Source organism: Micropterus salmoides, unplaced genomic scaffold, assembly GCF_014851395.1.
Source record: "Micropterus salmoides isolate LMB-PRFRI ecotype aquatic unplaced genomic scaffold, ASM1485139v1 Ms_hic_scaffold_8, whole genome shotgun sequence".
NCBI classification, from domain to species: domain Eukaryota; kingdom Metazoa; phylum Chordata; class Actinopteri; order Centrarchiformes; family Centrarchidae; genus Micropterus; species Micropterus salmoides.
The window spans coordinates 22,434,758-22,448,093 of NW_024044570.1; the positions used below are offsets into that span (position 1 = coordinate 22,434,758).

The following is a 13,336-nucleotide window of genomic DNA, read 5'->3' on the forward strand; positions in this document are numbered from 1 at the left end:
TTATTAACATTTCAGTGGAAGCCTCGCTACACAAAATAAGTGTGGTGCTATTTACAGTATGTAAATGTGCAAAAGAAACTGTTCCCATAATGTATTCTTTCCAGAAATGATTCACATGCAATTTGGATTTATCCCACTATGTTTGTGGAGGGGGAAAAAGAAGGCATTTACATAGGAACACAAAAAAAAAACAAGTGTGATCTACAGATGCATACGGAAATATTAAAGGGATAAACCTGAAGAAATGAGTGGAGAAACAAACCAAATGGTTTGATAAATATCAAAATCCTGTGAAACGAATGCTCTGGTCTTCTGCGGACAAGGAGCACGGAAGTTGTTCTTGAAGTTGTTGGCTTGTGGTGGCTCAACACCTCATTAAGACACTTAATGTTGGTTTTCCCTTTAATTTGTAAACCATGTGAATATCTGACCTTTAAAAAAAAACAAAAAAACTTAATACTCACATGAAATTCAGGAGGGTGACTAAATGCTGAGTTAGGTCTTTTGTGCCAGTGTGAAGCCAACTCCAGATCAATTAAATATTCTACTTATGAGTTATTCTGTGTATGAGTAGGCAGTAGTGGTGATTCACAGGCCATGTGAAAAGTGTGCTCATGATTATTTAATATTACTGTAATAATGACACGTTCAAAGGTTAAAGAAATACTCAGTTTCTCTGGATTGTAATCAGCCTTCTTTTTTTTTTTTTTTTTTTACAATAAATGTATTAGTAATCCAAAGGAGGATTTCAGTTTAGGGTTTAAACCTGTTGTGAAGTCATAACCAACCGTGTAGCTGATTTCAGACCTGACAACCTATACATTAATTTAAATTGTACCAAACACAAAGAAATAATGTTCAGTTTATACATATACTAAACTAGTGTATTTATATAAAATTAGCAAAAATTTCAATCTAGAAAAAAAAAAATCACATTGCTGACAACTGATCATGCAGATTTGGCAAAAGTAACATGGATTAGAAAACAATCATTACACATTGCTTTGTCAAGAATCCACAACAGGCAGAAACAATCTGTTTGTGATGATCCACCACAGGAAAGTGGTGCATCTTTCCATTTGAAGTCTCACTTTGAAATGAAAAGAACAAGTCTTCGTGTCCAGAACACCTTTCATTGACATGACAGTAAGCCAAAAAGCCCTGAATTCAGAAAGTTTCCTTGGTGACTAACTGATGTGCAGCATTCATCATAGTTACACAACCAAATATAGACTCACTGTGAGCTGCAAGTTAAACTATCCACACTGACACTGCCTGATTACTAAATATACATCAATTCCGTGGTCCATACTGGACAGGCCCCATGATTTCAAACCAAGTACTAGTGATGTGGCGGCTGATACAATGATTTCATGTTTAAAAGTGTGTGTGCGTGTGTGTATAATGTGCACTTAAATTATCTAGAAACACAAAGAGTGTATAATCATGTAGAAGAAAAATAATTCAACTTTAAAGTGGAAAAACAAAAGCTCAGGTGAAGGAATGATTATTCAGACTGAATAACGCATAAGAACAGTGCTTTCAGTGAGATGATCCAGCAAAGACCACATTATCACCCATTTTCTCAACTTATGGAGCAATAAAATAAATGATGAAGATGCAACGGTAACCACAGAGGCCTCCTATGCATTATGATGCCGCAGTAGAGTCTTTCTGTCACACATCAAGTCCACTTCCACTTTGGAGAATGGCTCACAGCTGCGACGGGGCCGGAGTGTGCTGTGACATGTTGACCTCTGTCCCAGTTCAGGGATGGATCATCAGAAGTTACATTTGTAGACTGAAGACGTCTAACGGGCTGTTACACTGCAAGGTGTAAATAATGGATGCCTGACTTACAGATAAATAGAACTATGGATACATTTACTGTTACCATGTCACACACTTGCCAGCTGTGCTGCATTTGTTGCAGTAAAACAAAAATCTTTAAGTTCACTCAGGTTTCATGAAACCGCTTTCTAAATCATCTAAACTTCCTGGTGATACGAATTGAAAAGCGGGAGTCTGAACTACTTTACTTTGGGTTTCTGTAAGAGTAGATCCACACATTGTCCTGATATCTACCAAGACATTAAAGTTAATGGAGTGTGATTCATAGGGAGTTATCTGGACAGCGTGTGGATCTTTTGACTGATTTCTGCTCTACACTGTTTCTGTGACACTAGATGCGTTTAGGGTGTAGGCACAAGTTCAGCCAGGTTCTTGCTCCTCTGAAGAACCCACCTTTGTGGGCACCATCCTTCAAAGGATCCAGCCTTGAGATGGGACACAGATCTAGTCAGCTTAGCCTGGAAAATGTGGCCTAGGTGGGCCGAGTACTAGTCAGAGTCTGATCCTGAGTTGTCTTCAGGCGCATCACAGAGAGTTTCTTCAAGCGGTGCTAAGGTCCCGTCGGGCCTGACCCCCATTGGCCGGATCACATTCTGCCTGTGGACACAAAAAGAAAAAAATCAGAGATGCCCACTTGGTAGATGGAAAGGGGTTAGATCAGAAGGTTGCCACATAGCAAACATATGAATGGACATGACTAACTTTAAACAAACTTATAGACAAAACCTGAACTCTGTTCAGGACCCTTTGTATCCACAGACAGTCTTAAGAGGGCTTTCATTTGTACATCTTTACTCTCTTACATCCAAAACTCGAGGACCCTCACCAGAGAACCCCCCGCTTCATGGATGCTCGCCCTTGTCTGGCCATCCTCTCTCCCCTCCTCTCCTGTGGGAGTTTAATTACAGGATCAGCGCTCGGACTAATCTCCTCAAAACCACGGCTGCCCCTTCATCCTAATCCAATTATACCTGCACTGTGTGGCACCACTTCCTCTAAGATGATTTATCAGCGAATTATCCTTAAAAGATTTAAAAAGGATCCATTTGCATTCATTTGAAAGAGATTCAAATATAAATGTCCATGTAATTCCTACTGATTCCTGCAATTAAACTGAACGTATCCTGGGAAATCTACAGGTTAAGTTCTTTAAATGGGGGATGGAGGAGACGTGGTGAAATCTGAAAACATTTCAGCATCTATTCAGTGATAAAACCTGTAGAGAGCGCCACCAGCCTCACAGCCTTATGTCACTAGTCAAACTTAGCAGGTAAACTGAGGACTAACAAGACAAAATAAACAAAAACATGTAACATCACCTCTCCCAATTAGAGTAAATAACAAAAACAAACCCTCCTCTCCTCCTCAGCAGTGGACCGGGGGGTCTGGCAGATGTAAGATGTGGTGGGTGCAGAATATGTGCTAATTGGAGGACCTGTTAAGCAGTTAGGGGAGCGCATTCTTGCAGGACTCTGAACGATCTCCTTAGAGCCTGTACTGAGGAAGCACCTCTCCTTCATAATCACATCAGAGAAAGAGAAGAAAGAGGAAAGGAATCTTCCTCTTGTGGGCACACGCGCCTCATTACAGCTCAACCCCCTCTTTGGCTTAACAATGAGGTCAGCTTTCTTACGTCTGCTCATTTGTTCAAACGTGTCTCTTCCTCTTCGGCCACGTTCCACCCAAATTGCTTTGTCTAGTTGTGCCTCTGTCTCAGTCCACTCCCTGTCTGGCCAACGAATGGCTCCTCAAAATGAGAAGAATAAAGTCAGGACACGTGTTATTAAAAACCTGACTGTGGCACATAAAGGAACCAGGGCCGACAAACCGACTGTGCGAGCCAATTAGGTGATAATTAACAAAGCCATGGTAAAGATGCTGCGGTGGCGTGCCGGCAGCCTCCATTTTACTCCAGCTGAATGCTGCGGCGTGCTCAAAGTCCAGGCCTAATTGAAGCTAACGGCAAGAGATTCTTCCTTTGATGAATCGGTTGGCAGGGAGCGAGCTCGTCGTTACCTTTTGAACAGACATGGTGCTTGACGAACATTGGCCTCTGCTCACTAAGGAAAGGTCAACACAAATGCAGCAGGGCTCTTTGCAGAGGAAACAATAAATAATATAATTTGAGCAGGGGAAGCAACAGTTGTTCAAACTGAAAAAGTTCATCATCTTAGTCGAGCCTTTGCAAAAGAACACAAATTATTATTTGTCAAAGACTTCTGTGGCATCATTTTGTTGTTTGTCTGTCTGTTTGTTAGCAGGTATCAGCAGATTTTAATTAAATCTGATGGAAAGTCAGGCAACAGACCCTGCTCCATAAAAACAAACAAGTTATTATCTCTCTGAATACTTCCTAGTTTAGTGTATTCACCTTGACAACTTGTCAAACATGTTGACAAGTTTCTGGGCTTCGTACTCCTTCTGCTCCTCTGTCATCTCTTCGATGGGGTTCGGCATCGGCTCCTCCACATGACCGGTGATGGGGTTGATGCTGGAACAAGCACACAAGCGAGCTTAATGTACAGCTGCAAACGGATTCATTCATTATCAATGCATACACATTAATGTATTGAACAAGTTGACGTCGGATCACCAATTCTTATTATTACTATTATTCTAAGCCCTGTGCAGAGCACTCACAAGGGTTTTGCAGATTTGTATTCCTCTGTGTCTGAGTCTTCTTCATCTTCGGAGTACTCTGTCTCTCCTCTCCCTCCTGCAAGAAGTCCTCGAGCCACCAGGAGCCCCGCTGCATTTCCATATCCCGTGTACTTTAACAGGTTGTCCACTGCAAGACGAGGCCACAGATACACAAGATTGTGAAGAGTTACATATAAATGTTCATGTGCGAGGATGACCCGTGCTGTAGATACAGTTATGTAACGATCATGCATCTGGCAGTGCACTACTTCAACAATTAGACCCAACTAGAGGCACCATTCCTGCTTTTCTGAAGCTCTCCCCAATGTTCCTCCCATGACCCGACCACTGCCTGCCGCCCCCCGCCCCCAGCTCACTCACCGCTTTCTTTGCAGAGGACAAAGAGAAACTCTGCAGCAGTCTGCTTCACACCCATGTCGACATGTGTCATAAGGCGGACCAACTTGTTTCTGACGGCAGTGCCAATCTCCGGCCTGATCTTCACATCTTTCAGTGGGGGAAGTACCTGAAGATGCAGGGATTATAATTAGTTCAGATTATATTTTCTGTTTTTCTGTCACTATAACCTAGTCACTGACTAATACATAACACACACACACACGTTTGGGATCCTGGTAAGACTTCAGTAGTTTACTCAGACACTTCCACAGGGAAGGCAGGGCACAAAAAGTGTCAAAGTTTATTATCTCTGTTTAAATCCGTTGGCAACTTCTGTACCTGAGCTTTGATATAAATGCGGATCTCCCTGTGTTTCCTGGATCCTTCAGTCAAGAGGCTGAGCACCGGAGTCAAACCCTCTTTGTAGTTGGAGCCCTGCTTGAGGTGACACAAACCACAGACACTTCACAAGCTGAAACAATGGATAGATTTTATTCAGCAGTGCACTCGGGGGTAAACATGAAGGATCATGAGATAAAGGCGGGATGGGTAGATGAGAACCTGAACGACATGTGGTAAAGCTTTGTGTGTAGTCATTTGCCGTTTTTCCATTACCAGCTCAACTCGCCTCGCCCGTCCTCCGTTTTCCATTGCAGATATTACCCAGAGATAGTGCCACACACAACTGCCGCGATGTAATGTTCAACGCAACACACACACCAGCGACCCTCACACAGCTTTCTCTTGATTTAAGTTAAAATGTTTCAGCATTACTTAGAATGTAAAGACAGATCAAAACCTTACAGCTGTGTTTTCCTCTGCCATTGCTGCTGCAGTGGTCTGTGTGATGGTGGGACCAGAGGGCTCTGTGAGCGGCGGCTAGCCGGCTTCCTCCCGCAGGTTGGTGCAGGCTTCCACCGCCGCCACTTGCGGGGCTCCTCAACTCCGAAAACTTTGAAGCACATTTTTGTTCCGCCATCACTTTTCGTAAAACTATGAATATTCAAAATCTACACAGCTGATTTCTCACCTCAAAACTTGGAAGTGGATTTAGTGATGAAATAACATACGAAAATTGTAAAATATAAAAGTTTCTGTTGATGGCCTCTGTCCGGCGTGCGCAATGATGATGCAGTGAATAGTGATGATTCTCTCTGACCAATCAGTAGTCTGCCGTGTTTTTACACCACATTTTAGTATCGCTTCAGCTCGCTTGGAACCTCGACAGAGGTGATACGAAAAAAAGTACCTTGAAGCAGGTACAACTTTTCCACAATGGAAAAGCAAAAAAAAGCGAGTAGAGTCGAGGCGAGTCGAGCTGGTACCGTGCAGTGGAAAAGGGGCTATTGTGAGTGTATTTTTGTTCTGCTAGGCCAAGGATCAGATCTGAGGGATTCCAGGTTCAGCACTACTTTCAAATATCAAATAGATGCAAAATATCACAAAGATGTGTTTCTTTTCTTACTGCGTGTGAGTTTGCCTATGTTGGCAATAATGTTTAATTTAAGCTCGAAATATGTCTGTTATGTCCTAAAGTGTCAATTACAACAGATTTAAATGTACTCACTAATGTCTACTTCAACATTCTTACCCCTCTTCAACCACACATAAAGAGATACAAATAATCAGTAACTTTCAGTGTGAAAACGATGCAGCCAGTCCTCTCTATATTCGCTGCAGAGGATGAACTTTACCTTGTCGATCCTTTTCTCCATGAAGTCCAGTAACACCTGGACTGCATCCATGTTTTTACCACCATATTTCTCTAGTCCTCCCTGGACGGGCACGTCGATTAGCTTGTCAAGGCAGGACACAGGCAGGTTATTCAATAGATTGACGGCATGGCTGGAGACAAAACAAACAAAAAAAACCCCAAGGTTTTAATTACTTAGATCTTAGATCAAAAGAGACATTTACAGTCCAGTAAATAAAAAGGGACACATCAAATCATCCGTTTCTGAGATGCAACTGCCAAAAAGTCTAAATGAGGTTTAAAAACTGAATAAGATGATTAATAGATGAAAGCTTTGGAACATTTTGCCTGAGACAGTCAAGTCAAGTACCCCTCATGGCAAAGGACCAATCACCTCTGGTTTTAATCTACATTTTGGAACAGCTGATGGGGAGCTTTTAAGTGTCAAATCATTTCATCTAACTCCCATCTGTGCCACATTGTTAATTCTACACAAATCTATGTTGATATTTATGTCATTCACAACTGAACTGAACTGTAATTTGTGCTCTGTTTACCATCCCCAGCTGTGTATAGTAAACAGAAAATTATACCTCCTTTACTGTAGGTAGATTCATCAAGCATGCCTAGAGTTTTAAATTTGTATCTAATTAGTATGATTTTACATTAATTTTGTCTGAGAAGACCGGCAATAGCCAATTAGAGGCAAACAATGAGAAAGATTTTGGATGAGAGAGAGAACTTGTAAAATGGTGAATTTGAAAAGACAAAAAGCTGTTGTCTGGGCAGCACCGATGGAGGACAAAGCTGGCTGATTATGGTGAATACTGCCAAGGCCAAATATCAATATTGTATTTTAGTGTGCCGTGTTTTATACTGTGAGGATGTTTGTGAAATGTCTTTTAAAGACACTCCACAATTTCATTTAGATGAGATCTGTCACATTCCAACAAACTACAGCAGAGTTATGTTGATCTGTTGATCAAAAGGGGCCAAACTCCCAGTTGAGCCACGACTTGACAGGTCAAGAGGAACATCAGTCACTTATACAAGACATTGTTTAAATTTCAGTTAATGGCCACAGATTCTTGGCATTCCTGCATTAAATTAGCATGAGAAGCAAATACTGCTGCAGTATTACGACAGCTAAGAACATTTAGAAGATGAAACACCCAACGAGGCTCCAAAGAAATGTCTCTTTCGCCCTTTTTCCCATGATGCTGCAGTGTGCTATCGGACTGTGGGCTATCAGTCTTAATGGCTTAATGTCTCTCACTCACAGCTGCCTGCAGGACACTCAGCCTCTCACATGGGTACAAGTTAGTTTACTGAGTGGTGGCAGCACGTCCTCAATCGGTGTGCTTTTCTATGCAAATCAGTTTCAAATAAAGTTTGGCTCAACAGCAGCATTCGAGTAAAGCACAATCACCAAATATAGAAGTGAGGACACACATTTACATACTGAAAGTCATGAAACATCATGGGACTGGGCCATTTCATGCTTGTTTTGCGTCCTTTCAAAAGTTGCAAAATGGAGAGCGCCTTGTGCACGGTGTATCTTACAAAAATAGAATAAAATATTAAGAGGAGTGAGGAACAGACCTGTGTGCTTCCTCTGTTTTCTCCTCCGTCTCAGTCTTCAGCATCAACAGATGACGCAGGATGGCAGCGATGAGTCGGAACTGGTGGTCGTCCTCCTATAAAATCAAGGATGTACAGAAACGTTAATTCCAAGCAGACAGTTTTATTGTTAAGAGGTAAAGCAAAACAATAAGGGAAACAAAAAAGACTTAAGCTAAAAGGTCAGGAACCTGGTAGCAAAGAGTATTTTCAAAAATAGACATGTTAACAGATTATGTTTGTCAATTTACAGAATACAAAGTGAGTTTAAAGTAGAAAAATCAATCACCCTTTGCCTTCAAAAAAGCATCAATTCTTCTAAATAAAGGGAGGTATTTTGTAGGCAGGTGCATGATTAAACAATTATACTAAACAGCTGCTAATGATCGTAAATTCAATATGTAGGTTGAAACACAATCATTAACGGACACAGAAACTGGGTGAGGAACAGCCAAACTCAGCTAACAAGGTGAGGCTGCTGAAGCAGGTTACTGTCAAAAGTCATACACCATGGCAAGTCTGAGCACAGCAACAAGACACAAGGTAGTTATTCTGCATCAGCAAGCTCTCTCCCAGACAGACAGGGGTTTCCAGATGTGCTGTCCAAGCTCTTTTGAAGAAGCACAAAGAAACAGGCAAAGTTTAGGGTTAGGGTTGTTTGTTGGTCGTCCAAAGAAACAGCAGATGAAAGACACATCATGCTTACTTCCCTTCGTAATCACAAGATGTCCAGCAGTGCCATCAGCTCAGAAATGGCTGAAAACAGTCGAGTTCTAACTTTGTGCAAGTGTACATAGAAGAACTGATGAATGTTTTGAAGGCAAAAGTTGGTCACACCAAATACTGATCTGATTTAGATTTTTCTTTTGTAAAATAATTTTTCTTTTTGTGAATTGAATATATATACATACACACAAACAGATTATTACTTAAAATACATTCTTAGGCCCCGATCATTACATTACATTTATTCATTTAGCTGACGCTTTTTCCATTGCGACTTACAATTGCTATACATGTCAGAGGTCGCACACCTCTGGAGCAACTCGGTGGTTGCCTAGCAACATTAAAAAACCAAAAAAACAAACAAAAAAAACACGCACTGATCTTTTCCAAATTCAACCACAAAAGGATGTGTGCCTCGCGTTTTCGAACCTGCAACGCGCTTTCTGTCTGATTGGGGCCAAACTACATAATAACGTTATCATAATCGACATCAATGACAATAAAATATAATATATACTTCACACATTGGTCCAAAAGCACATATAGCAAATATCATCCTATTTCACTCAGAGGATGACAAAGCTTTTTGGCCTGTAGTAGTGTTGTAGTAGTAAAGATCACCCAAACCGAGACCAAGTCAAGACCAAGACCAGAGTTTATCGAAAATGAGTCGAGACCAAGACCGAAGGAGGGCGAGACCGAGTCAAGACCAAGAGCAGTCCCCTGCATTACATGACACACAATAAAATGTGGAATGAGATCATAGGTACTTCTCAAACTGATCTGAAAGATCAGCATTCCTATTAAAACACCCATACAAACACTAACAGCTGAAATCAACGTAAGCTTCTTAATTCAACGCGCCTTTTCCATGCTTACCATCGCTGGGAGGGGAGACAGTCGTGAACAGTAACAACCCCTTTTTTATCAGGGTTATTGGTTGCATTTTAAAGCAATAAGTTTTACATCCATCAAAGTTAGGATGTTAACAAATAAATCAAACAATGCAAAAGCAATTTATTGATATTCCCAAAGTTACGGTCTTGACTGATCTTAAAATAAAATCCCGAGTCCTCAATGTCTGAGACTGAGACAAGACCGAGTACAAATGCAGTCGAGTCAGAGACGAGACCAAGACCATCAAAAAGTGATATTAAGAACGGTCTTAAGACCAAGACTGGTCTCAAGTACTACAACACTAGTGTGAAGTCTATGAAAGAGAGAGCTAGTGTGTCAAATAAACGCAGTCTAGTGCTGGACGGTGATATTGTGTAAAGAGATATTACATTTTGTCACACAAATAAAAACACAAGTGTAAATAATAACACACGGTGACTCACTATCACACTCTTCCTACTATGACCAGTCATAATGTCTGTTGGGAAAAAGACCTATGCTGAATGGGATATCAGTGACTGATCTGGTTTAAAAGTGAAACACTGTTTAGTACACAACTTGAATGTTAAAGTAAAAAAGAGAAGGGTATTTTGGTGCGGGCAACCTGTTACTCCTGTATTTTGTGATCAGGTGGAACTATTTCAAAACCAGTCGAAGATGGACGCCTATAAAAGACTTTTATGAAACTGACTTCAAACTGTAAAAAAAGACGTCATTGGTGGATAAGATCGGAAAATACGCAAAAGCTCTGTGTTGATGTATAGGCCCTCCCTAAATGAACCTTCTCTGTAGACATTTTGAGTGGTTGCAGAGTATTGTGCTGTGCTGAATGTTTACATTTCAGGGATTCAGCTGACGTGCTAAGAGCCACTGACGGTAAATTGCTGAGTGTGTTGCTCAGAAAGACGTAAAGAGGCCAAATGGTTAGTGAGAGATATCATTTGGAAGTTGTGGGGGGAAAAGTTGTATTATCTCTGTGGTCCAGGGCAGACTAATCTGTAACTGAGCAAATGACTGAGCCATAAATATTTACGTTTCTGGTGATGCGCAGCTGACCTACTCCCAACCCTTTCATACATACTTGCAACTTGAACCTTTACTCTACAATACACTCACCTCACCACCAGCCTCAGACAGTGTGACGTTGAACAAGGCTTTGAGTGCTTCCATTGTTCGCTCATTGTCCTCTGCAGGCATGGGCAGGGCCTGCGGCTCTGGAGGGGCAGCTTCATAGGGACCGACCCAGCGCACATCAAGGGTGTGCTCCAGCACCTCTGTCAGCAGTCTCACAGCATGCAATTCTCTCCTCAAAACCCCTCTCACATCAGGTCTCAATGCAGACAGCAGGAAGAGAAGGCGAAGTGTGAACAGGCCCACCTCGTGGTGCCATGTGCGGGCCGTACGCAGGGTGGCACACAGGCCATGAGCCAGCTGCACGTCTACACTAACCTTCTGAGCTGCAGGACTGTTGTACACCACATTGCATAGGCACTTCAAGGCCTCCACCACCACCCTCTCCTCCTCCTCTGACTGGGCGTCTTCCTGAGAGCTTTTCTCGTTATCACATCCTTCCTCTCCAGCATGCAGCCCCGCCATCCTTCCCAGGATCAGCATGCCCTCCTTGGTGGCTACAGGTGCGAGGATACGCTTGTCTCTGGACAGGATGCGGAGTGTCTCCAGACATGTCTTCTGACAGCTGGGCTGCGCCTGCCTCCCAAGTACTGCCAACACACTCTGACACAGTTTCTATGACACAGAGTGAAAGGATTACACATTATAGCATATCTGAGGTACCTGGATCGTCTAATAGCCAGCTGCTCCCATAAGTAGTACTTACACTCCGCAGGGTTTCTTCCTTTTGGTCAAAGGCGAAGGTGCGACTGTTCTGAAACAGATAAGATGCTCATTATTGACACTAAACAACTCAGTCTGACATGTTACAGACATATTAAACACGCCGTATTACAAATAAACCCCAACCTCTTTGAAACGCATTTAAATGTCATTAGATTTCCTAGAGACCTCCAAGAAATATCTGTTTGCAAATATTTCTGAATAACTTAGCAACATGGTTTGTGAGCAGGCAGTAGTAGCATTATCAGCATTACGTACGCAAACAACGCATCAACGCCCTGTTTGCCTCATACATAGGTTTGGGTATGATATGTTTAACGATGCACCATTAGAAATCATATGACAGTACCAACATAGTTGCTTCGTTGGCTAGTAGCCGACTCAAAGCTAGCAGCTTTGCTAGCTAGCGACGTTAGCGCCGCGGTTTGTTGATGTAAAGACGAGCAGAGCCGCGACTCACCTCCTGATTATACTGCTTCAGAAGCTTCTCGACTTCCTCTTCGTTGGCACTTTCAAGTCGCAACAACATATTATTTAAATCCATGGCTGATATCTGAAGAAAGCAGATGGTTTGCTTGATTTTGACGTGACCAATGGGTGCTGTGCAGCTAGCTAGCTAGCTGGCCGGCTAGCTGAGTGTGTCTGTCTGTCTGTCTGTGTGTGTGTGTGTGTGTGTGTGTGTGTTACCGTCAGGTCTGCTGCTGTCAACAGGGAAACTCCCCTGACTGTCTCCGCCTGATGGGCTGTCCTGCTCTCCGCTGGGTTTATTCAGTACTGTACACATTTACAGTTTCAAGGCAGGAAACATGGTGAATCTGCATGTGTAAATGGCATCGGTACCTAACTTTTGGGATATTGTGAAAAAGACCACACAAACAAGGGACATGACAATGAATGAATTAGTATGCAGGTATAATAAATAATAATGCAGTACAATATTTTACACACAGAGACATATTAATCTAAGGATGAAAGTCAGAGATTCTGTCACAGAATATTTTCCTGTCAGTGGTTTGGGTTGCCACAGTCACTTCTGGTGTTAAAAGCTTATGTACATGTACTTATTCCTCTGTGACAGTCAGATCTGTTACTGAGAAATTAACAAACATTTAATTTGTTTAACTCAGGAATATCATGTTCAGCCTGTGAACTGTGAATACTGACTATGTGGCCTAAAAAAAAAAAATCTGGAGTTCTACATTTAAGCTTATTTGAATAAAAATATATATACCTATATAACTGGAGGTGTTGTTGGTACATCTGTGAGGCATCACAGATTAAGATGTTTATTCTTATTTCAGGTTTTATGAGGCAGTAAATAGATTCTTCAGATTTACCACAATTGTCTCATTGTTTTTATAAATTTAGAAAAAGACTATATTGTTTATGACACATGATACACAGCTTTCATACAGACTCTGAAACTTACCTCAAATTAACAACCTCCAGTGTTTGAACTTTAGTTGTTTCTGTGTGGAGCTTGCGTGTTTTCTACACGTCTGATTAATCCTCCTCTTCAACAGACCAACCGAAGACTTGCACATGGAGAATCTAAACTATCAATAACTTCGAGTGTGTCTGTTTTCCTTCTGATAAATGTTCCCACAGGTCAGTTTCCCTTCATGACCCTTAACAATGGAAAATGAATCTCAGCAT

General features: G+C 41.7%; 1 protein-coding gene across 3 annotated transcripts; it reads right to left on the minus strand.

Annotated features, from left to right (window-relative positions):
• Nucleotides 1–39: 39 nt before the first annotated feature.
• ric8b (RIC8 guanine nucleotide exchange factor B) lies at nucleotides 40–12,352 on the minus strand. Of its 3 annotated transcripts, XM_038706921.1 has the most exons (11): nucleotides 12,141–12,224; nucleotides 11,664–11,711; nucleotides 10,943–11,572; nucleotides 8,186–8,280; nucleotides 6,585–6,735; nucleotides 5,230–5,328; nucleotides 4,873–5,017; nucleotides 4,492–4,639; nucleotides 4,223–4,342; nucleotides 2,324–2,448; nucleotides 40–2,276 (listed from the first exon to the last, which is right to left on the minus strand). In XM_038706921.1, exons 1-10 carry the CDS (start codon nucleotides 12,222–12,224, stop codon nucleotides 2,340–2,342), a joined length of 1,629 nt encoding a protein of 542 aa, XP_038562849.1. In that variant the 3' UTR covers nucleotides 40–2,276; nucleotides 2,324–2,339. The 3 variants fall into 3 exon arrangements, with proteins under 3 accessions (XP_038562849.1, XP_038562850.1, XP_038562848.1); XM_038706922.1 differs by having other exon boundaries at nucleotides 40–2,448; nucleotides 5,230–5,325; nucleotides 12,141–12,352; XM_038706920.1 differs by having other exon boundaries at nucleotides 40–2,448; nucleotides 12,141–12,352.
• Between the last annotated feature and the right edge of the window lie 984 nt (nucleotides 12,353–13,336).

What these genes read in the sequence shown, in the direction of transcription:
- ric8b (XM_038706920.1), bottom strand. Translation starts at nt 12,224, where the DNA reads ATGGATTTAAATAATATGTTGTTGCGACTTGAAAGTGCCAACGAAGAG. An exon ending in AGGAAGAAACCCTGCGGAGT is followed by an intron (nt 11,573 to 11,663) that starts GTAAGTACTACT and finishes TCTGTGTCATAG; the next exon opens with AAACTGTGTCAGAGTGTGTT. An exon ending in TGTCCTCTGCAAAGAAAGCG is followed by an intron (nt 4,640 to 4,872) that starts GTGAGTGAGCTG and finishes CTCGTCTTGCAG; the next exon opens with TGGACAACCTGTTAAAGTAC.